The 24859-nt window shown below is 45.9% G+C and overlaps 1 protein-coding gene across 1 annotated transcript in view; it reads left to right on the forward strand.

Moving 5' to 3' along the window:
• Nucleotides 1-24859, forward strand: part of LOC137412439 (transient receptor potential cation channel subfamily M member 1) — a 164863-nt gene that overhangs the window by 121347 nt on the left and 18657 nt on the right. The window contains exons 21-22 of the mRNA XM_078772685.1: nt 23265-23516; nt 23668-23842. Coding sequence (XP_078628811.1) covers nt 23265-23516; nt 23668-23842 — 427 coding nt within the window. The remainder of the gene's footprint in view (nt 1-23264; nt 23517-23667; nt 23843-24859) is intronic.

Raw genomic sequence — 24859 nt, forward strand, 5'->3', positions numbered from 1 at the left:
TGTTGTAAAATATCACCCCTCCTCCCTCCGTTTGTGGTTGTATAAAGGTCAAAGGGCGTTCCCGTAGTTAGTCCATAAAACATACATGCAGGACACGATATATCTTTTTTGACAGTTATATCCTTATTATGTGTATTAGTGTAAGGCTGTGTCTTCCATTAATTGAAATACTCCATTGCACCAGTGAAAGAGAATAGATCCCCTTTCCTTCCCATCCCCAAAATCTCCCTTTCCTTCCCATCCCCAAAACCTCCATTTCCATATTACATCCCCTCTCGTCATTGCTGAGCCCTCGATTCCCAATCACCTCCCCTCCAATAACCGCCATTGACCATGTGCTTGAGTCGGAGAAGAAAGGCGTGTCTCCACCTCGTCAGAGGGGAGGAGGGGCGTGCCCGCCCGTCGTCATCCAGGGCGGAGCCCGAGGGTCGCGCGACCAACCAGGGCCGAGGTGAGCACCCCGATGGGCGTGTCCAAAACGCCGGCGGCGTAATCGCTGGAGGCGCTATAAAAGGCGCAAACGGAAGTGAGTAGTGAGTTGGTCTGAGTCGGTTGCCAGAGGAGGGTCAGTGGTTGCGTTGGTTGCGTTGAGTTGTCAATGGTGAGGAGACACCAGGGCCAGGAGAGAGAAGGTGCCAAGGGCCATTACCAGCAGTTGCGCCAGAGACGGCAGACGCGCCCTGAGCTGAGCCAGAGAGGCAGCGTTGACTCCACCAGGCAGCTTCAACCCGTTACCCCGCGGGGACCAAATAGCGGTGGCATCGGTGGCCGTCGAGGTCCAGCCGACGTCCCGTGCGGGATCAAGCCCGAACCATCTGCCCCAGCTGAACCTTCCCATTCCTCCTTCCAACATTCATTCCATTCCATCCTTCTTGTATACGTGAGTTTGTTTTGTTTGTTCTGTCCCTGGGTTAATTAAGCTGTATAAGTTAATAATTGCACTGTGTCTCTGATCCTTCTGTATATTATTTTATTATCTCTCCTTCTCCTTGGTTACTTTGAGCATGTAAATAGTAGGAATAAATTTAGTGGTATTTCCAACCTTTTTGTCTTCTTCTTCTTCTTCACATCCGTGTCGCCTTTGTCTTTTCCCTATTGACTAGTTGTGGTGCGATACGGCCAAAGTTCTGGGTGAATCGGGTGAGTCAGGGATCCTGTAACGGTCGCGGCAATACCAAACCGCTCGGTAACTAACATCTTAAACCGCGATCTGTAACAATATATATATATATATATCTATCTATATATATATATATATATATATATATATATATATATATATATATATATATATATATATATATATATATATATATATATATATATATATATATATATATATATAGATAGATATATATATATATATATATATATTATATATATATATATATATATATATATATAAATATATATTTATAATATATATTTTTATAATATACATAATATATATTTATGTCGACATAATTTCCAAACACACCTGTTTTCACACTTTGTTTCACCCAAACACAAAAGTGTGCCTCACTTACCGTGTCCTCAGTTGAGGTCCTCAGCATCATCCCGTTTCGGCCCTTCACCCTCGATACAGTCAGATAAGGTGGGCCAGCAGGGGCACATATGCCTCCACATGCAGCAGCTACACCTGGATGTGTACATACCCCGCCCCCAGCCAGTGAGAACACAGACTACAACAACAAAACCGCCTCCACTCCCAGAATCCACAGCCCCTCGCCCACTCACTCAAACGCCAAAAAAAACCACACCTAACCACCCGACCACCTACCCCTTACAACATGCACCACTCAAACAAAAACACATTCAAACAAAACCACAACCACACCTGCAAAATACACACACACACACACACACACACACACACACACACACACACACACACACACACACACACACACACACACACACACATCTCAATTTCTCTTCCACACTCAGTCACTACCCCTTTCGGCTGAAATGAACCACCACCCACAACTTCAACCTACACCATTCGACATGCCTCCACAAACTTCCTCCAAATCCAAAGTGAGCCTTTCAATGCAAACTGGGCCTCTCTGTCACACATCCTCCTTCTTTCTGTCCCACACACTCCAAGCCGAGCTCCACAATTCTTTATTTCACTGTTAATATTACCGAACATTTGTTTTTGATTCAGAACTTAAAATATTCTTTTAAATCAGAAAATAAAAAGAAATGGCATTGCCAAAATTATTGACACCCTAGACTTAATATTTGGTAGCACAGCCTATGGACAAAATAACTGCAGTCAAGTGCTTCCTATAGCCAATAATGAGCTTCCTACACCTCTCTACTGGCAGTTTGGCCCACTCTTCTTGTGCAAACTGCTCCAGTCCTCCCAGATTTGAAGGGTGCCTTCTCCCAACTGCTGTTTTAAGATCTCCCCACAGGTGTTGAAAGCGATTTAGATCTGGACTCTGCTGGCCACTTCAGAACAGTCCAGTGTTTTGTCTTGAACCATTCCTGGGTGCTTTTTGAAGTGTGCTTGGGGCCATTGTCCTGCTGCAAGACCCATTACCTCTGACGGAGACCCAGCTTTCTGACTCTGGGTCGACCATTGTGCTCCAAAATGCCTTGGTAATCTCCTGATTTCATGATGCCATGCACACATTCAAGGCACACAGTAACAGAGGCAGCACAGCAACCCCAAAACATCACTGAACCTCCTCCATGTTTGACTGTAGGGAAGGTTTTCTTTTCTTTGAAGGCTTCATTTTGTTTTCTGCAAACATAGAGATGATGTGCCTTCCATATAAAAGCTCTAATTTGTTCTCATCTGTCCACAGGACATTCACCAGTCGGGTTTGCAAATTTTGGCAAACTCCAGTTGGGCTTTCTGATGTCCCTCTTTCAGCAGTGTGGTCCTCCTGGGTCTCCTACCATAGAACCCCCTTTCATTGAGTTGGCGACGGATGTTGCGAGTTGAAAATGTCGTACCTTGTGTCTGAAGGTCAGTTTGAATCTGTTTGGCAGTTGATGGAGGTGCTTTCTCCACCATTCGAACAATCCTTCGATCAAGTTTTCTCTTGCGGCCACGTCCAGGGAGGTTGGCTACTGTGCCATGGGCCTTCGACTTCCTGATAATATTGCGTACGGTGGACACAGGAACATCAAGGTCTCTAGAGATGGACTTGTAGCCTTGAGATTGTCCATGCTTGGCTACAATCTTGTGTCTGACCTCAGACAATTCTCTGGTTTTCTTTCTTATCTCCAGGCTCATTGCGGTACACACAGTGACACAAAACAGCAGAATGACTCCTTTTCTCTTTTCAAACTGGTTGAATGAGTGATTTTTATATTGCAGGCACCTGCAACTCACCACAGGTGTGTTCACTTCCAAAGTAAATGAGAATCACCTGCTTGAAATCTAATTATTTCTAACAACTTTTAAAAGGTGCCAATATTGTCTGGGCCATTTTAGGATTTCTGTGTGGAATAAGCTAAGATTTAGTAATTGTTTCAGCTTTTTTGTTTTGTTCTGCAATCTGCAATCAAAATAAATACAGTCACCTGAAAAAGAAAGTAAACGCCATGTAAAGTTTTGACTTTTTCAACATATTTCAACATACAGCTATTTGATCCTCATTTCAACAATATTGATAGATAAAGGTGATGTAATATAACAAATATCATGAAACATTTACATTTTGTAGTCCACGCCTGGTGTTGGCTTAGCGGTTAGGGTGCCGGCTTGGGATCCTAGGATCCTGGGTTCGAATCCCAGTCGATCGCTGAATTAATGCCAAGGGGGTTGACTCAGCCTGTCATCTTTCCGAGGTCAGCAAATTGAGTACCAGTTCAATGGTAATTCCCTGTGTGTTGCAAGAGGTGACTAACAGGGTTGGTGGCAGGAAGGGCATCCGGCCATAAAACATTGCTTCAAAAAGGGGGCCACGGTGCCCAAAAAAGGCCAACCCCTGCTCTGCGTGGATGAATGGCCTCTAAAAGTGTTTTTTTTTTAATTTACATTTTGTACTCCATTGCGTAATTTAAATAAACAGTAATGCAAATTTCGCATGTGGAAAAAGTAAGTACACCCTTGGCTCTAATAGGTGGTATTTCCCCCTTTGGCAGAAAGATGATGAATTGCGAAAGATGATGGGAATAGAGCCTGTGATTGATGCTGTGAAGAGGAACAGGTTGAGATGGTTTGGTCATGTGTTGAGGAAGGATGAAAGTGACTGGTTGAGAAGAGTGATGGAAATGAATGTAGAAGGAAGTAGAAGACGGGGAAGACCGAGAAAGACTTGGCTAAAGATGGTGGAAGAAGAAATGCGGGCAAGGGGGTTAACAAGGAGAGATGCAGAAAATAGGGCAAAATGGAGAAGATTGTCATGGGGACCGCAAGGCTAACCCCCGCTCTAGCAGGGAAAATGGCCTTTAAAATGCATGTTGCGTTGTTGTTGTTGCCCCCTTTGGCAGAAACATCCTCAAGTAGGCGTTTCTTATAACTGTCTACCAGTCTCTGACATTGACGGAGAAATTTTTGCCCACTCCTCCATGCAGAATTCTTTCAGCTGTGCGATGTTTGAGGGGTTTCTTGCATGCATGCACAGCTCGTTTCAAATCCCCCCACAACATCTCGATGGGATTTAGATCCGGGCTTTGACTTGGCCATTCCAGAACCCTGCATTTCTTTCTTTTCAGCCATTCCTTGGTGGATTTACTGGCATGTTTAGGGTCATTGTCATGTTGCAAGGTCCACCTTCGGTGAGCTTCAACTTTCTGACAGATGGCCTCACATTATCCTCAAGCACCCTCTGGTACAATGAAGAATTCATCGTGGATTCTATGATGGCGAGCTGCCCAGGCCCTGATGCAGCAAAGCTGCCCCAAACCATAATATTTCCACCACCATGCTTTACAGTTGGTATCAGGTTCTTGTGGTCAAATGCTGTCTTTGGTTTTCGCCAAACATGTCTTCTGGTACTGTGGCCAAATAGCTCTACCTTTGACTCATCTGTCCAGAGCACATTGTTCCAGAAGTGCTCGTCTTTGCCGAGGTGTTCATTGGCAAACTTTAGTCTTGCCCTGATCTTTCTGGACAGCAAAGGTTTCCTCCTGGCACACCTCCCATGCAGATCAAATTTGTGCAGCCTCTTTCTAATGGTAGATTCGTGCACTTTGACATCAACAGTGGCAAGAGCTACCTGTAGGTCCCGTGATGACATTCTGGGGTTCTCAGAGACTTCTTTCAGCAACTTGCGGTCTGCTCTCGGGCTGAACTTGCTGGGGCGGCCTGGCCTGAACAAGTTGGCAGTTGTTTGGAATCTTCTCCACTTGTAGATGATCTTCCGGACAGTCAAATGATTGATTTCAAATTGTTTGGAGATCTTTTTAAATCCCTTCCCAGACTCGTAGGCATCTATAACCTTCTTTCTGAAGGCCTCAGAGAGCTCTTTTGATCTAGGCATGGTGACGCCGCACACTTCAACAACAAAGAGCAAACCAAATGAAATGTCTGAGGTTTAAATAAGACAGGTTCCTCCAAGATCATCTCTAACGATGTTCTAATCATTTGTACCTGACTAATTTTAGGTATTTGAAGTAGTGATAAATGTAGGGGTGTACTTACTTTTTCCACATGCGAAATTTGCATTTATGTTTATTTAAATTATACAATGGACTACAAAATGTAAATGTTTCATGATATTTGTTATATTATGTCACCTTTTTCTATCAATATTGTTGAAATGAAGATCAAATAGCTGTATGTTGAAATATGTTGAAAAAGTCAAAACTTTACATGGGGTGTACTTACTTTTTCACGTGACTGTACATATGTAGATACCAAAATGTTTTTTAATTTCAACAATTTTCTGGAAGAAATGGTGCATTATTTGAAAAAAAGTGCAAGTGTGCCAATATTTTTGGCCACGACTGTTTCCTCCACACCCCATCTCAAATGGCTGACATGAAACTTGCCAACCCTTCTTCCGACACTGCCTCCAGCCACTGTACTTTCCTCTCTTCCTCTCGTGCACCTCCTCCATGTTCTCTTCCCAAGGTACAGACAATTCCCTTGAGATGACCTGTCTTGTTGCACCTGACCAGATGAATACGTCAGGCTGCAACCTTGTCCTTGTGTGTGTATATATATTGTTACGGATCCGGGGGACGGCACTCCCGTTAGCAAGGGGGGGGGGGGGGGTGTTAATCCCCTTGGCCTGTTAAGCTGGCCGTCCGACCGGTCCTGGTACTTGTAACACTCTTTTGCGGGGTGGGATTGATCAGGGTTATTGGTCCAGGTAATATCCCGAATACCTTTATCAATCCCTCCGTAAAACAGGGAGACAAGTACCGCTCGAACCACGGACAAGATGGTATTTGCCGAGCGGTTTAGCAATCCGCGGTTCGAGCCGTTATTAATGGACTAAACCCGATTAAAAGCGGTTCGGCCAAAATCGCGCCACAGGTACTCAATTGACAGAAATCACGAAAGCGATCGGACGAGAATGAAACCAAAGAATAAGGAGGAACAGGTATTTATTAATTATTTACACAAAACCAAAGAAAGAGAAACGAAAGTCATTTACAGAAGAGAAAGCAGATACACAGGGTAGTTCTTAACTATACAGGCTTAACTTATCCCCAGGACAATACAGACAGAATGAACACAATTACACGAATGGGAGAAAATGGCAATGGTAGGAAATGGCTGGAAGAGGGACACGGTCCAAGGAGCTGCCGGGCAGGAAGGTCCGGGGCCGATGGCACGACGTCGAGGTCCCGCTGGAACGTCCACGCTCCGGTTCAGCGGCGAAAGGTGGCTGGCAGCTCCATGTCTCGTTCACGCATGGATAATGTGAATATTTGCCCGGTATTGTCGCCGTCAACGGACCCAACTCTCCTGCCTCACAACTCTGCCGTGCTCATCTCTCGTGCTCATCGGTCTCTCGTGCCTTCTCACCGACTCTCTTCCAACTCCAACTCCAACCCGTAAAAAGGCTTCGCTTCGCGCTTATATTGGTCTCACTTATATTGGTCTCGGCCGTATCAAGCCGCGGGCTGCGAGGGCACGCCTACCGGTTCGCTCACCGCGGTGCTGGTTGGCCAGTCCGGGCTGGCTGACTCCACCTTTGATGACGAGTTGCTGCCACGCCCGTGATCTGGCGGCTCCTCCCCCCTTCTTCTCCGAGATTGAGCACATGGCAATGGCGTCTTGTGGGGACAGCAAACCCCTCGCACCGCTTTTGAAAGGAAAGAAAGGGGACCTATCTTATTTGATTAATGCAACGTAGAGTCAAACTATTGGAAACACAGCCTTACCTGAAACACATAATAATGAAATAACTATGAAGAGGGCCTATGGTTCGCTATGTGTTGCGATGTGGACTAACTAGGGGACGACCTTTGACCTTTACAAGAAATGGAGGTATTTACAAAGGGAATTATTTACAAAGGGGTATATTTACAACAATTTACAAAGTGCAGGGTTCTCAAAACCCCAACAATATATATATATACATATATATTAGGGTGATCCAAAAATTTGACGATTGGATTTTCATTTCTCCACAAGCCTGCCCCTATTCCTATTGAAGAAAGTAGTTTGTGGTGAAAATTTGAGCTAGATTGGACAATATTTCGAGGTTGCTCAAAATGTTGACAAATTTTAATTTTTAATAAGATACAGAATTTTTAGCATCATACATCAATTCATAGATAATTATCTATTTTCAATTACTCAAATTATTTATTATTGTTATTGTTGTTGTTTGTTTGTAAACTAATAAATAATTATGTACAATGTACCATTGTACAATGTACATGTACGTTCAATTGTTCATTGTTCATTGTTCAATGTTCATTCATATAGTCAAATTAACATTAAAAACAAAACAGGAGATTAAACATTCATGTATTAATTTGACAATAAATCATTTATCGGAAAAAATAAATCATCTGTCAGAAAATATAAAATATCTATCAGAGACGATAAAACAAATCTATCAGAACAATTAAAACAAAGTAAACATCAGAATACACATAACTTGAATGATTTTATGTGACATTGTTTTCAGAAACTTGTGTTTCAAAACATTGCCTACTTCTTTGACAAGATGGCTTTGGTTGACACTGGAAAGTTTTCACGATGAAGTTTCACAACTCTCAACACAAATTGCTTCTGCTCTTCATTCTTGGTCAGAGTGTCATGGAAAGTTTGGATGAGAGCAACACCTCGCTCAGCACAGTCATTGATAACCTTCATGCTGCGTATCTTCTTCTCAAGCTCTTGGTATGAGTTGTCTGTGTTCCAGAGGTGTGGCTCCTTTTCCAGAAAACTCAGTGATACTTCTTTGTCAGACTCTGAGATGACAACACCAAATAATTCAAGAGATCGACTTGTGATGTGCAGTCACGTGAAAAAGTAAGTACACCCCATGTAATGTTTTGACCTTTTCAACATATTTCAAGATACAGCTATTTGATCTTCATTTCAACAATATTGAGAGATAAAGGTGATATAATATAACAAATATCATGAAACATTTACATTTTGTAGCCCATTGTATAATTTAAATAAACATAAATGCAAATTTCGCATGTGGAAAAAGTAAGTACACCCTTGGCTCTAATAGGTGGTATTGCCCCCTTTGGCAGAAACAACCTCAAGTAGACATTTCTTATAACTGTCTACCATTCTCTGACATCGACTGGGAGAAATTTTTGCCCACTCCTCCATGCAGAATTCTTTCAGCTGTGCGATGTTTGAGGGGTTTCTTGCATGCACAGCTCGTTTCAAATCCCCCCACAACATCTCGATGGGATTTAGATCCGGGCTTTGACTTGGCCATTTCAGAACCCTCCATTTCTTTCTTTACAGCCATTCCTTGGTGGATTTACTGGTATGTTTAGGGTCATTGTCATGTTGCAAGGTTCACCTTCGGTTGAGCTTCAACTTTCCGACAGATGGCCTCACATTATCCTCAAGCACCCTCTGGTACAATGAAGAATTCACAGTGGATTCTATGATTGTGAACTGCCCAGGCCCTGATGCAGCAAAGCTGCCCCAAACCATAATATTTCCACCACCATGCTTTACAGTTGGTATCAGGTTCTTGTGGTCAAATGCTGTCTTTCGTTTTCACCAAACATGTCTTCTGGTACTGTGGCCAAATAGCTCAACCTTTGACTCATCTGTCCAGAGCACTTTGTTCCAGAAGTGCTGGTCTTTGCCTAGGTGTTCATTGGCAAACTTTAGTCTTGCCCTGATGTTCTTGCTGGACAGCAAAGTTTTCCTCCTGGCACACCTCCCATGTAGATCAAATTTGTGCAGCCTCTTTCTAATGGTAGACTCGTGCACTTTGACATCAACAGTGGCAAGAGCTACCTGTAGGTCCCGTGATGACATTCTGGGGTTCTTAGAGACTTCTTTCAGCATCTTGTGGTCGGCTCTCGGGCTGAACTTGCTGGGTCGGCCTAGCCTGAACAAGTTGGCAGTTGTTTGAAATCTTCTCCACTTGCAGATGATCTTCCGGACAGTCGAATGATTGATTTCAAATTGTTTGCAGATCTTTTTAAATCCCTTCCCAGACTCGTAGGCATCTATAACCTTCTTTCTGAAGGCCTCAGAGAGCTCTTTTGATCTAGGCATGGTGACGCCGCACACTTCAACAACAAAGAGCAAACCAAACTAAATGTCTGAGGTTTAAATAAGACAGGTTCCTCCAAGATCCTCTCTAACACTGTTCTAATCATTTGCACCTGAGCTGGTGCACCTGGTTCTAATTTTAGGTATTTAAAGTGGTGATAAATGTAGGGGTGTGCTTACTTTTTCCACATGTGAAATTTGCATTTATGTTTATTTAAATTATACAATGGACTACAAAATGTAAATGTTTCATGATATTTGTTATTATATATCACGTTTATCTATCAATATTGTTGAAATGAAGATCAAATAGCTGTATGTTGAAATATGTTGAAAAAGTCAAAACTTTACATGGGGTGTGTCGTGAAAATCAAGCACAGACACGACTTGACCCTTGGGTAGGTTTAATATCATTTAGATCTGAAGTAACATCCTGTAAAAATACATTCATGCAACAGACATTAGAATCAGAGTATTACATGGGCAATGTCCGATATTAATAGGTAAAACAAAACAAGCTCAGCATATAGGGGCGTACATACCATTGAAACTACAGGACTATGTCACAGTAAGTGCCGCTGGAGTGTCCGTGCGCCCCGGTTGTCCCGGGTCTTATAGACGCCCCTTTTAGTGGGATAAGCGAGCACTCCCTGGGTTCACCTTCGGTATAATTTCACTACATTCTCCCCGCCGTTAGAACTATACTGCCGCTCGGCAGGTGGCAAGCAAGCGTCAGCAATAATCGGATGGGTCACGTCAATCCACGTCAGTCGGTCCACCCGTAGCGGTCGGGGCGGCGAACTACCCTGCCAGTTCGTGTTCGGAAACTACCGGGTACGGCGTCCCCAAGCCCGGAGTCCCCCGCGTCGGAATAGCTGCCGGAGGTGGGTGTCGGAGGGGGCGCCCCAGCGCCTTCTGGCAAGGGAGTGGGCGACGACGGAAGTGACGGTAGTAGTTCCATAGAGGAAGCTTCGGTAGAGTCCATAGACTCATAGATGGGTTCGTCGATATTCCTGTCGTCGTCCCCACATGGGGCGAGATGGCGTACGGAGACAGTAGACTCGCGGCCGTCCGCCGTTAACACGCGAGCATGCTCGGGATTAGCCTGGAGGACCCGCACCTTATCAACAAGGGGGTCGTACTTGCTAGCGCGAACCGCTCGTTTGAGATAGGCGGGCCCCGGCTCAGCGAGCCAGCTGGGTAAAGATTGGATACTACCCGAGCTTCTAGGGTGGTGGAACAGTCTTTCGTGAGGAGTCTGGTTGGTGGCGGTACATAGGAGAGCCCGGATCGAGTTTAGAGCTGCAGGTAGCGACCACGCCCATTTATCGAGGCCTCGGCCGAGGGTCCGAAGGCTTAGCATGACGGCCCTCCATATAATCCCATTAAAGCGTTCAATCTGCCCATTCGCCTGGGGCCGGTACGGGGTGGTGTAGCTCGAAGCGACATTATTCTGGAGCAAGTAGCCCCTCACCTCCTGAGACAGGAACACCGCACCACGATCGGTATGCACGTAGGCCGGATACCCAAACATAGAAAACAAATTCTGCAGCCACCGGATAACCGTGGCAGCCGACATATCCCCGCACGTATAAGCAAAGGGGAATCGTGAATACTCATCAACGATAGTGAGCAGATAACGAGAGTTACTCGACACCGGCAGCGGCCCCTTGAAGTCCATCGCCAAGCGCTCCCACGGTCTAGTAGCCCTAACCAGCGTCCCCATAGGAGGGTTGTAAAAGCGCGGTTTGAGCTCCGCACAGATAGTGCAATCACGGCAGATCCGGCGGATGTCCTCAATCGAGTACGGCAGATTACCACTGCGCACAAAATGCGCGAAACGCGCCACCCCGGGATGACACATAGTGCCGTGCAAAACGCACAGTCCCTCCAAAGTTACAACTCCCGCGCAAGTGGCCGGCCTCGATAAGGCGTCGGCGACCAGGTTATCCTTCCCCGGGCGGTATTTGATGGTGTAGCAGAAGTCGGCGAGTTCGATACGCCAACGGGTGATTTTCTCATTCTTAATGCGCTGAGCATGTGAGGTGTCGTACATAAATGCAACGCTTTGTTGGTCCGTGACGATTTGGAAACACCGCCCAAGCAGGTACGGCCGCCATCGCCGAATCGATTCGACGATCGCGTACGCTTCCTTTTCGACAGACGAATGCCTCCGCTCGGCGGAGGTGAGAGTCCGCGAAAAGAAAGCCACAGGGCGTCCCCCTTGGGAGAGAGTCGCCGCTATCGCATGATCCGAGGCATCACTTTCCAAGACGAAAGAGGCACTCTCGTCAATCGTCGCTACAGCGGCGCCAGCGATGTCGGCTTTAAGGCCCTCGAAGGCCGCCATGGCGGCCGGGCCCATGGGGAACGTGTCGCAGGCCATGAGGGGGCGGAGCTTTGCGGAGAAATTTTGCACCCACTTTGAATATTGGGCGAACAGCCCAAGAGCGCGTTTCAGCGAAGCCCGATCGCTAGGCGGAGCCATATCGAGCAAAGGTCGCAGACGCTCCTTATCCGGAGAGACAGAGCCATGGGTCACGGTGTACCCCAAAAGATCTACCGTGCGTAGAGAGTAACGACACTTAGCCGCATTCATGGTTAGGCGATATTTCCGCGCGACCTCGAGGAAGCGCTTCAGATTAGCGTCGTGATGTTCCTGGTCATACCCACAAACTGTAAGATTGTCCAGATAGACAAAGACATCGGTCAAGTTCTCCTTCGCAACGAGGTCATCCATAGCCCTCTGAAAACAAGCGACCCCGTTAGTTACCCCAAAAGGGAGTCGAGTGAACTGGTACAACCGCTGACCCGATTCAAAGGCTGTAAAGACGCGATCAGCCCTAGAGATGGGGACCTGATGATACACACTACGCAGATCGAGAGTGCTATAAACGGAATACAGGGCCACCTGGCGTATCAGGGCATCCATCCCCGGTAAGGGGTAGGCATCCAGCTGGGTAAAACGATTAATCGTCTGTGAGTAGTCGATTACCATGCGCCGGCGGTGGGCCTCACTTCGCACCACTAAGACTTGGGCCCGCCACGGCGACCTACTGGGTTCTATAATACCGTCCTTTAAGAGCTGGGCCGTTTCTTCCGCAATGAATTGCGCGTCTGCGCGAGAGTAGCGCCGCGATTTTACGGCTACAGGGGTACAATCAGTGGTCAGGTTGGGGAAAAGCGAGAGAGGCTCCACGTCCATCTGAGCGAGGGCGCACACAGCAAGCGTGTCCGGCCCACCGAAGTCTATTTCCAAACGTCCATGTCGCTTAAGGAAATCAAGTCCTAACAGAACGTCGGCACATAAAGCAGGTAATACCATGAGATACACGTCTGGGAACGTGCGTCCCTTTATCACAAGTTTCAATCGACATGCCCCTTTTGTGCTCAACCGAAGTCCTTGGGAGGCCATGAAGATCCGTCGTGTTGTCCCGAGAACCAGCCACCCATGTTGATGCACTAGTCGTTGATCGATAAAACTATCCATAGACCCCGTGTCAATCAAAGCTTGCGCAAAAACGCCCGCGACCTTGAGCGGAATGATGGCCTGCGCAAAGCCGGCAGACCCGGCAGGTATTGTACCGGCCGGGCGAGAAGATCGCGCCTCGCGAGTGGATCCCACTCCGGCTGCAATGTTCCGGGCATCGTCGGCAGGTTGGGCCTCAGCAGGAGCATATAAATCGTAATACCCACTGTCAGAGGACGTTCCCATGCCGGCTGCAGTTTGCCGGTCGTTCGGGCAGCCCGTGGAGGATCCTCGTGACAAGCGCATAGTTGGCTCATCTGCAGTTTCATATGCCGGAGTGAGTGCGTGTAAGTCGTAAGAGCTGCCGCCAGATGGCGCTCGAGTCACGCGAGAAGGATCACTGCCATCTGCAGTTTAGTATGCCAGAGTGAGTGCATGTAATTCGTAAGAGCCGCCGTCAGATGGCGCTCGAGTCACGTGCTGCGTTTGCCGCACATCAAGAGGAGTTTCCAAAGCAGGAGCATGTCGCTTGTTTGAAGGAGGCGTTCGGACGCCAGTCAAGGTCGGTCGCTCCGCGGCCGGTCGCGTTCGCGCCATTTGTTTCGGCGGCCCGATGTATCTCACCAAGGTCGTGCGTGCAGCCAGAGGCCCGCGAGAAGGAGGTCTGCTCATCAAAGCCGAGTGAGGCGCCCCGTCCGGTGCTCGATCTGTTGGCTCAGCGATAAGCCCATTCAAGGTCGCGCGGGTGCGCGTGCCCCGTGCGGCCTTCCTGCAGACCTTTGCAAAATGGCCCTTGGTGGAGCACAGATGGCATATGGCCTCCCGAGCCGGGCATTCAGATCGAGGGTGATGCCGATTCCCACAAAAATAACACTTCGCGTACCGGTCAGGCCGTGGCCGGGCAGCGGCAGCAGCAGTTAGGCCGGAAGCGGAGTCCGCTTCAGGAGCACCCAGAGTCTCGGCCGTGGTGGTCGGGCCTTCCCCCATATCCTCGGCGGTAACCCTCTCCGGTCGTGCGAGTTGAGAAGTCCCCGCCACGACTCGTGGGTGGTCATAAGTGGTGGATTGTTCACGGGCATCTGTAAAGACGCATGCCAGCCGTGGTGCTTCCGTAAATGTCAGCTCCGCGGTCTCCAAGAGTCGGAGCCTCAAGACTCCGGAATTAATTCTGGAGATGAAAGAATCTCAGAGAAGGTCATCCTGGACTTGCTCATGGGTCCGAACCTCTTGGACGCAGTCCGCCAATAGGTAATGCAGCTCCTGCGCGTAGCGATCGATCGATTCCGACGGTTGTTGTCGCCGCTGGGAGAGTTGATGCCGGCCGTGAACGGCGCTCCGTGTCTTTACGTATAGTCGCTTTAGCTCAGCCAGAGCCGTATCGTACGTCTCAAATCGAGCAATGCTCCGGTAAACGCTGTGATGGACCTTCGACTGTAACATGTACAGCTTCACCGCGGCGGTGGGCTCTGTTTCGTGAGCGGCGAAGTAATTCTCCAGCGTTTTGAGCCAGTGGGTGAACTCCGATCCCGACCCCTCGGCTTGAGCGTCGGCACCGAGAATCGGTACCATGATCATCTTGTGTTCAGTCATTTCGTCGATCTAAATGATATTAAATGTCGTGAAAATCAAGCACAGACACGACTTGACCCTTGGGTAGGTTTAATATCATTTAGATCTGAAGTAACATCCTGTAAAAATACATTCATGCAACAGACATTAGAATCAGAGTATTACATGGGCAATGTCCGATATCAATAGGTAAAACAAAACAAGCTCAGCATATAGGGGCGTACATACCATTCAAACTACAGGACTATGTCACAGTAAGTGCCGCTGGAGTGTCCGTGCGCCCCGGTTGTCCCGGGTCTTATAGACGCCCCTTTTAGTGGGATAAGCGAGCACTCCCTGGGTTCACCTTCGGTATAATTTCACTACAGGGTGTACTTACTTTTTCACGTGACTGTAGGTGTCCACTGATTCAGAAAGCCTGAAGGCTTTAGCATCTATCCTATGAAGATTGTTTGGCTTTGGAGCCCACTTGAAGTTCATCACCATCTTTGCCTTTGTCTCATCATCCACCCGGATATCAAAAAGAGCGAATGCTGCAAGGTGTTCTGACAAATACCAGAGGTCTCGAGTGAATGCTTTGACAGCGGTTTCACGGACAACCATATCTGGGTAAGAATCAAGGGTTGAAAGAAGAAGCAAATCATTGAGAGGTGCCTTTGTGGGTGGCGGCGCCTCATGCCAGAATCTCGCATACACAAGTGCAACAAAAAGAGCAATCTGTGTGATTCCCTTCAATTCACGTAATGTTCGCTTTATTTGGTCTTTGAAGAGAACCATCTTGAGAGCATATATGGCTTTCATCATCCAGCGGGCATTGTGCATAGCTCCTGGGGCACGGAATTTCACCTCTGGCCTCACATCCACCTCGAAATGTGTGGCATAGTCCCAGAAGTTCTTCATAGTCATCACGTGGGTGTTGTTCTTCGAGTGCAGCTGCATAAAAATGTTTCATAATCTGACGTTCAACAAGGTTATCGGAAAATATTTTATCTTCTCCTACTTGGAACCTCTTCTTGTCAATTAAAGGCCACTGTTTCTGAAACCTCTTGAACAGTCTGATCTCAGGTCCGCGAGTGGGTCCTATGACTTTAGTTGTAACATCAGAGAGCATTACTTCAAACACATGATGACGACATGCAATCCAGACAAGCTTAGCATCCAAAGCTGCTTCAATGAGGGTACATGCTCCGTTTCTCAGCCCTGTGTTGGATGCAGTGGTGTCAAACACTATGCCTTTCACCAACTGTTTGACATTCCACTCCTCAAGAAGTTGTATGCATGCATTTGCTTGTGCTACACCAGTGTCTTGGGGATTTTTTGGGACTCCAAGCAACTTCTCGGTATTCATACCAGTTACAAGTATCGCTACCCGATCAACAGATTCTTTGTGATTGCCAGTAGAATCAGGGAGCAGTTTCCCATCCCAGTGTGGTAGGAGTGGGCTATTACATGAGAAATTTGCCTTTTCTTGAGTGGTCATTATTTCCCTTCCACGAATTCGAGCACAAAAAATTCCACTGCGCGACAGAGAAATGTCTTCAATGGTATGACCAAGAGATTGTGCAAAAACACTGGCCACAAACATGGCATGCCGATCTGAGAGATTTACTCTGTCCAGAGTTGCCACTATTGCTGGAGTGATCACCTTGATGGGAGCCTTTTTCACCTGTTTGGCAGAAGATGGACTTTGGAGTTTGAATTCATTGTCCCCTGAATCGGAGCTTTCAATCTCAGACTCATCATCATCATCAATCACAGCCGATGTTGATGGAACAGATTGCATTGCTGTTAGAGTCTCAGCAGCATGTTTCTTCTTTCTTTTATTTTCATTCTCAAGCCTGATACGCTTTCTGTTCTCCTTCACTGCCAGAGTGTTGTCCACAGATCCCATACGTGAACCTGAGGGATCCTCACGCTGCATGATAAGGAATGCTTTGTCTTCTTCATGCGTCATTTTCTCAAGCGCATCATTTGGTGAGATATCGAAGAGGGATTGAAGATCATCTTTGAACATCTGCTCCTTCACTCTATAGTTTTCGAATGTCTTGGTTCTATTTTTCTTTACCAGTTTGTAGGCATCATACAATTTCAAAAGTTGGCACTCATAGGAATCTACTCTCTGCACTGGAATTCGTGCTTTCTCCCAGTATGCACACACAGCTTGTACGCTAAGTTTGGCACTTTCACGAACTGTATGGTGTTCTTGTATGTGATGGTACACCATTTTCTGAAATGTGTGTCCTTTGGATGGTAGTCCCCCACATATTATTTCCTTTTCAGACTTGCCCAGCAACCAAACTGTGGAAGAGCTACGAGTTTCTGCCATCTGAAAAAAACAGGATTAATTAAAAATGTTATTTTTTGAGCAACCTCCAAATAAGTTCCAATTGACCTCATATTTGGTTCATATGATCTTTATAAACATAGGAACAAGGGCAGCCTTGTGGAGCATGGATTTTTAATAGTATTAAATATTACATATATCTGTGGACCACCCTAATATATATAAATATATATATATTGTTATGGTTTTTAGAACCTTCACTTTGTAAATTTTAGTAAATGTTCCCTTATAAATGATCCCCTGTAAATATCCCCATTATTTGGCTTTATTAAAGATCGCACCCTAGTTAATCCATGTACAACACGTAGAGCACCATAGGACCTCTCTGTAGTTATCTCATTATTATGTGTTTTAGTTAAGGATCTGGTCCCAATAGTTGAATCTGCGTTGCATTAATCAAATAAGATAGGCACCTTCAATTTCCCCAATAATCTCTCCCGCTCTTCAAAGTGCAGTAGCAGTAGGGCAGCGTTCGCTGCCCCTTGTCTTGGTTCGTTTGATTGCCCCAAGCTGCCATTGAACATGCGGTCTCAGGCCGAGGAAAAAGGGGGCGGGACACAAGAACAAGGTGGGGCACGTCAACTCACCATCAGAGGTGGAGCCAGCGAGCCCTTGCCGGCCAACCAGGGCCGAGGTGAGCCGACCGGTAGGCGTGTCATAGGAGCCGGCGGCTTGATACAACAACGCACAATAAAAGCGGTTGCGAGGGACTGCTTCAAGAGATGAGTGAGAGGGATGAGTGCGTCGACAGATGAAAGAGAGGAGAGCTGAGTGCGAAGGTCCGAGGTGCGAGAGGAGAAGACGCTGAGAGTGGGTCCGTTGGCAACGACAATCTCGCCATATATTACCATTGTCAGACCGCGTGAAACTAATACGTGCAGCTGCCGCCGGGTTTCGCCTCAAGCCCGGAGCGTGGACTGGAGCGGACCTCGACGCTGCGCATTGGCCCGGACCTTCCTGCCCTGCCGTCTGCCTGGACCTTCTCCTCCTTCCAGCCATTCCTTCCTGCCAGTCCCTATTCGTGTGAGTCTGTTTGTTTGTCCGGGGTTGTAAGTAAGACTGTATAGTTAAGCTTGCCCTGTGTCCTTTTGCTCTTCTTCTTCTTCTGTATATTACTTTCGTTTCCTCTTCTTTGGGTTTTTGTATATAATTAATAAACCCACTCTTTGTTCTTATTTTCTGGGTTTTCTCTTATTCGATCGTTTACGTCCTTTCTTTCAATTGAGTACCTGTGGCACGATTCGGCCAACGCTATGATCAGGATTAGCCTCTTGTTAACGGCCCGAGTCGCAGCTCGCTTCGCTCGGCGCATCCAATCAGGCTGCGGCCTGGGTGGGAGTATCTCCTCGCTTACGGCCGCTGGTGGTAATTAGGTAGTGGGACGGATTGGGCTTATAACCCTACTCACCACCGACCGGAAGTGACGTCATACCCCAGGACCGGTCGGACGGCCAGATTAACAGGACAAGGGGATTAACCCCCCCCCCCCTTGCTAACGGGAGTGCCGTCCCCTCGGATCCGTAACAATTGGTGTCAGGAGTGGGATTTGTACCCGAACCAAATTTTTAAAACATCTGAGAAATTTGGTCAAAATTTTGAGCGGCCGAAATTTATTATTTAATAACCACTAAATTAAATCGTGCCATGGATGATCAAGGCGATCGGGTGCCGGTAGGGGAGAAGGAGGAGTTAGAGGCAACCCAGGACCCCAGGGAGGAATTGGGGGAGAGGGAAGAGGAGAGCAATGAGGATGCGGTAGAGGGGGTTGCAGGCGCACAAGATGGCGGCGCCTCGCACGTGGTCGCGGCAGCCGCGCCCACTGTACCAACGTTAAAAGACATGCAATCATTTATGGCTGAAATGAGGGCCCTTATGGTCAAGATGAGTGAACAAATGAGAAATGATTTGGGAAACCAACTTGGGGGATTGAGTCAGGAGATGGACAAATTCACCTGGGACATAAAAAAAATGGGGGAGAACTTTGGGAGCAAGCTGGGCGAAAAGGTTGCGGGGGTACACGACGAGGTAGCGCGGTGTGAGAAGCGCGGAGAAAGCGACGTGGAGCAAAGCACAGCCGGGTGGACCGGGATAGAAATCGCGACACGGGGTGTGAAAAACCAGACAGCCGCCGAATTGGACAAGGCAAATTCATGTGAGCCTGCGGTCGTCGAGCTGAATAAAGAAAAGGAAATTATAGTCGAAATTGGAATGGAAGAGACGCCGGACTTAGAAGAGCACTCGCGGGGTGAAGGAATGGAAGACATGCAAAGTCTCAGCTCACACTTTGATGCTGTGCTTAACCCAAATGAAAGTTTGCAGGTGTTGGAGCGAAGAGGAAGAAGCGCCCAGGTGAGTCGGCCTGTATATTGTGCGGGGAGATTTTGCAGGAGGATGTTTGGCGCAAACAGAATTTTCGCGCGCTTGGGGTCGCGACTGCACCCGGGCGCTAGTGAAAGGTCCGTGGTGAGATGTAAGAGTGTGAATGAATGCACGACAGAGTGTGATAGTGGGAGTGATTGTGAAGATTGTGAAACAGAGTGTATGGAGTGTGACACGGAGAGTGAGTTGGTGGTGGCGCGGGTGCGGGAGAGCACACCGGAGCGCGTGAGTGGGTATGTGCTGGAATGCACACCTGTGGTGAGTGGTATGGAGTACGTACCGGGAGAGTGTGCGCAAGAAGGTGCGCGAGAGGAGTGGTGTGTGATAACAGAGTGTACGAATGATGGAATGGATGCGCAAGAATGTGCGCGAGTAGAACGCATGGGATGTACGAGAGGCGTTGGAGCGCCGGGTTTGTTGAATGTAAAAAGGAACGCGTGGTGTGAGCATGCAAGTGAAGCATCGAGTGAAGACTCGATTTACTCGACTCGGGACTTCGGGACTCGACTCGGGACCTCGCACTCGGGACTTCGATTTATACACCTTGCAGACAGGACAGCAGAAGCAAGACAAAATAAGTTGTTGATAAAGAACCTTTCGAGTCGCTAAATATCAGTCATTTATTATATTTTCCGGTTCACGATCAATGATCGATGTGTATATATATGTTGCTCAGCTTGGCTCCGCCCCTCCCGAAAGCACGCGCTGTGTCATGCTTTTGACGTTCGCGAGACGAGGCTGAGGGCACGTGGCACGGCTTGAGGAGAACTCTAGAATAAACAAGAGATATCCATTTCTTTTTAATATTTTCGTTTAATTAACGATATCTGCCAAACCACGTGCCCTATCGCAAATTCCAAAAGGACATTTTAGTAGACTGACATGCTGAACAGATGTGTGAAGTTTCCCCTCGATTGGATCAAAAATGAGGGAGGAGCTCGGTTTTAAAGGTTCATGCTTAAAAACGTCATAACTGAAACCATGTGATGCATGACGTCATGCTCGCTGACTTTTTTTGTTCGTCATGGTGTTACGTGTTCCTCCCCGACCTCCTGGTCTTGGTATACCTCCGAACCCTGAGAGGAGCCACGGCAGAAAAATATGTTATTCTATGTCAGTAATCAATCGTGAAACCACACCAATGATTATAAATGAATAAATGTTGTATTAAAACTCACACACAAGAATAACGGTACAACCAGTAGCAATCAAAGTGCACTCAATATATCTTAAGATGGTACCATCCGCTAAAGCCAGATAACTCACTGCGCCCCCAGTGAATGGAAAAGAACACTCCTCAATGTCTCTATAACTCAAAGGTGCTCCCGGGGAAGAGGCGATGGGGCGAGTAATGAGGCGTAGGCAAAGCATGGACAGTCACGTGGTCCAAACCAACAGCAAACTGGCGGCGGAAAGGGAAATCCCAAAGGCGCGATCCAGACGTGCACGTTCACAGTTCAATCAGCGAACCGCAACGTATTCTTCAAACGCCGCTTTTGCGCACACACATCCCCGGCAGACGAGTCAGTCCGTCACGCAAAGAACAGTTTTCCGGACTTTTTTTCTAAACGCTTAATGCTAATGATTTCAAACTTGGTACGTGGTTTCCTCATGATAGGTTACAGGTCAAGTTCGAACTTCACGACGTTTCGATCATTTATAACAAAGTTATGGCACTTTGAACTTTGGTAATTCTGATAATTCTGATGATCCTTAACTCAGTGTCATTTTAAGTTTTAATTTCCTTTAAAAACCAATTTCTCTGCAATAATTGGACCGATTGAGATCAAATTTTCACCATATGATGGACTCGGTCTGTAGAATATTTTAATGGTAATTATGACGTCATGCGGCACATGGTTTCAGAGTTATGACGTTTTTAAGCATAAACCTTTAAAACCGAGCTCCTCCCTCATTTTTGATCCAATCGAGGGGAAACTTCGCAGATCTGTTCAGCACTAAAATGTCCTTTTGGAATTTGCGATAGGGCACGTGGTTTGGCAGATATCGTTAATTAAACGAAAATATTTTTTAAAATGGATATCTCTTGTTTATTCTCGAGTTCTCCTCAAGCCGCACTGCGCGTCCTCAGCCTCGTCTCGCGAACGTCAACAGCGCGACACAGCGCGCGCTTTCCGGAGGGGCGGAGCCAAGCCGAGGAACATATATATATACACATCGATCATTGATCGTGAACCGAAAAATATAATAAATTACTGATGGTTTCAGAGTTATGACGTTTTTAAGCATGAACCTTTAAAACCGAGCCCCTCCCTCATTTTTGATCCAATCGAGGGGAAACTTCACAAATCTGTTCAGCATGTCAGTCTACTAAAATGTCCTTTTGGAATTTGCGATAGGGCACATGGTTTGGCAGATATCGTTAATTAAAGGAAAATATTTTTTTTTAAATGGATATCTCTTGATTCGCTAGTACCTCAGACCGTGAGTTGGTAATAATTTACATAATTCACACAGTGCAATACGTGCAGGCTGCTCCACGGAGCGACCTTGCGGGCTTATCAACGAGGCGAGGCGTGACACGTGTCTCAGCATATCTCAGATCAAGTTTGAAAACCAGCATCAACCGTGCATAAATTTGCATATTCGATCGTTTTTGACAAAGTTATGACACTTTGAACTTTGGTAGGGGACATGTATTGCAGCGCAATACTCAGAATGCTTGTTTTCATACTCATTTAATGAGCTTAAGTGGACAATACATATTCAGCATCATATCTGCATGGTAACGGCTTTTTCCCAGTTATTTTAGGGTGGGTTGGTTTGTACATAGTCATAAATAGAGCACATATGACCACTCCAAAACTCCCACAACATGGTTTCCTTGTTCTCAGATGGATTTCAATCAATTATAAGTGTTAGATATTTTCTGTTAAAGGGGAACTGCAAAAATTGAAATTCTGTGCTTCTGGAAATTGGCCACAAGATTCGGTTCAAAAAGCCACAAGCAGAAATAATAGCATAGCTGCAGACATGTTTCACCCTCATGAGTACAGGATAAAGCTTAAAATTGTCTGTGTGCACTGAACTTCCTTTTGGAATTGTACATGGTGAAGTTATTCGAGACAAGCATGGACAATGAGGCACAACATTCATCAGCCAGATGAACGCTTTATTGATGAGGAGTTCTGTCAATGGCAAGGTAAATCAAACGGGAAAAGCGATGACTAACCGGTATACATCAAGGGTATATGATGTGGCCACGACCAGCACGCTATTCACACAGGATGGACAGAAAGAGTCAGACTATACAGGATGACCGTAGTATCTCTGCAGTGTGGATATCAACCATGAACAGTTTGGGAAACAACGAATTAATCCCCTTTCTTTGAATCGGCTCACAATCAACTGTCCAACTGCCACCCGGTCAAGCACTTCCTGTCCAGCGGTATTCTGTTACGTCATATCCGGAGAGTTATTTCCTCCTTGTATTCCAATGTTTAACAATAAATAAATAAAAACAAAATGTCCAACACTAAACCGGCCTGTCTACAATGGTAAGACCCCCTATCTTTGTATAGTAAGGACTACAAATCATGTTCCATTACAGCCATTGCTGTAAAGCTGAAAAACTGTCCTACCAAACGATACTATAGTAATGCAATAGACCGTGTTCATATGGCTGATGACGCTTGTTGATCACGAATTGTGCAGCATATACTCGTGTGCATACTTTTCTATATACCTAGCAGCATATACCTTTCTATTATTTAATTTTGCTTTTCCTGTTAAATTCTCTATGAGCAATACATGTTTAATTATCTTAATTCTAGCTTGAAATGAACTGTCATTTTCATTTCTATTTATTGCGGCTTGATAGAACCAATTTGATACATCAATAATGTCCATACTTTCAGGTGGCAATGTCAGAGCCAGGTAAGGTGAGCCAGAAAGTGAAAGTTTGGCTCCAAGAATACTGGAACGTTATGGACCTGATGGCCATTTGTACCTTCACCTTCGGTGTGGTACTCCGGATCCAAGAGCAGCCCTACATGAGTTATGGACGAGTCATTTACTGTGTTGACATTATATTCTGGTACATCAGGGTGTTGGATATCTTTGGTGTGAACAAGTACTTGGGACCATACGTCATGATGATTGGAAAAATGGTGAGAAAGCCGTTTTGCACATCATTTTAGCAGAATAAAAGAAGGAACTGATCCACCTTTTAAGTGAATATAAATATTTACAAGGTAAAAAAATTCTAATGTCTGCTGTTGAGGTTCAAATCGGTGACCTAAGTGAATGCTACCCTTGCAGATGATAGACATGCTCTACTTCGTTGTCATCATGTTAGTGGTTCTCACGAGCTTTGGCGTTGCCAGGCATGCCATCCTGCACCCTGATGGCGAGCTGTCCTGGCGCCTTGCCAGAAACATATTCTACATGCCCTACTGGATGATCTATGGGGAAGTGTTTGTGGATCAAATAGATCGTAAGGCAAAACTTCATAGTAAGATTGTTTTCATCAACTTAAATCATTTGCTTGTTTAATTTACTATTCAATTCTTGAATGTACAGCTCCTTCAGAAAATATTCACACCCCTTTAATTTTTTCACATTTTGTTGTGTTACAGCCTGAATTTAAAATGGATTAAACTGAGATTTTTGTCACTGATCTTCGCATACCCCATAATGTCAAAGTGGAAATTGTTTTTTAACTTCTTTACGAAATAATTAAAAATGAAATGCAGAAATATGTAATTTACATAAGTTTTCAGCCCCCTGAGTCAATACTTCGTAGAAGCACCTTTGGCCGCGATTACAGCTTCGAGTCTTATTGCGTATGTCTGCACCAGCTTTGCATATCTGGATTTGGGGAGTTTCTCCCTTTCTTTTTACAGATTTGCTCAAGCTCTGTCAAGTTTGATGGGGGGCATCGATGAACAGCAATCTTCAAGTCTTTCCACAGACCCTCAATGAGATTAAAGTCTGGGCTTTGGTTTGGCCACTCAAAGATTTTCATGTTCTTGTTCTGAAATCGTTGCAGTGTTGCTTTGGCTGTATGCTTGGGGTCATTGTCTTGTTGGAACATAAATATTCACCACAGTCTAAGCTCTTTTACACCCTGAAGCAGATTCTCCTCAAGGATTTGCCTGTACTGTCATCCCTCGCTATATCGCGCTTCACTTTTCGCGGCTTCGGTACATCGCGGGTTTTTCTCGCTAGTATATGTAAAATTATATATCGGATTTTTCATTATATCGCGGGATTCTGCGGCCTATAGGTATTTTAATTTTTTTAGATTTTAATTATTTTGCGGTAAAATAAGCATTTTCTAGCCTAAAAAATTAATAATAATAAAAATAAAAATATAACACTAATTAAAACCTATATTAAAAGAATATTACAGTAAATCGAAATAATATACGCATTATAAATGAGTAGACAAAGAATCGCGCGTATGGAAAACCAAGCTTGGGTTGCTTGCGCTAGTTTGCCCAGATGATTT

The sequence above is a fragment of the Myxine glutinosa genome, chromosome 2, assembly GCF_964187855.1.
Source record: "Myxine glutinosa chromosome 2, kmMyxGlut1.1, whole genome shotgun sequence".
NCBI lineage: Eukaryota > Metazoa > Chordata > Myxini > Myxiniformes > Myxinidae > Myxine > Myxine glutinosa.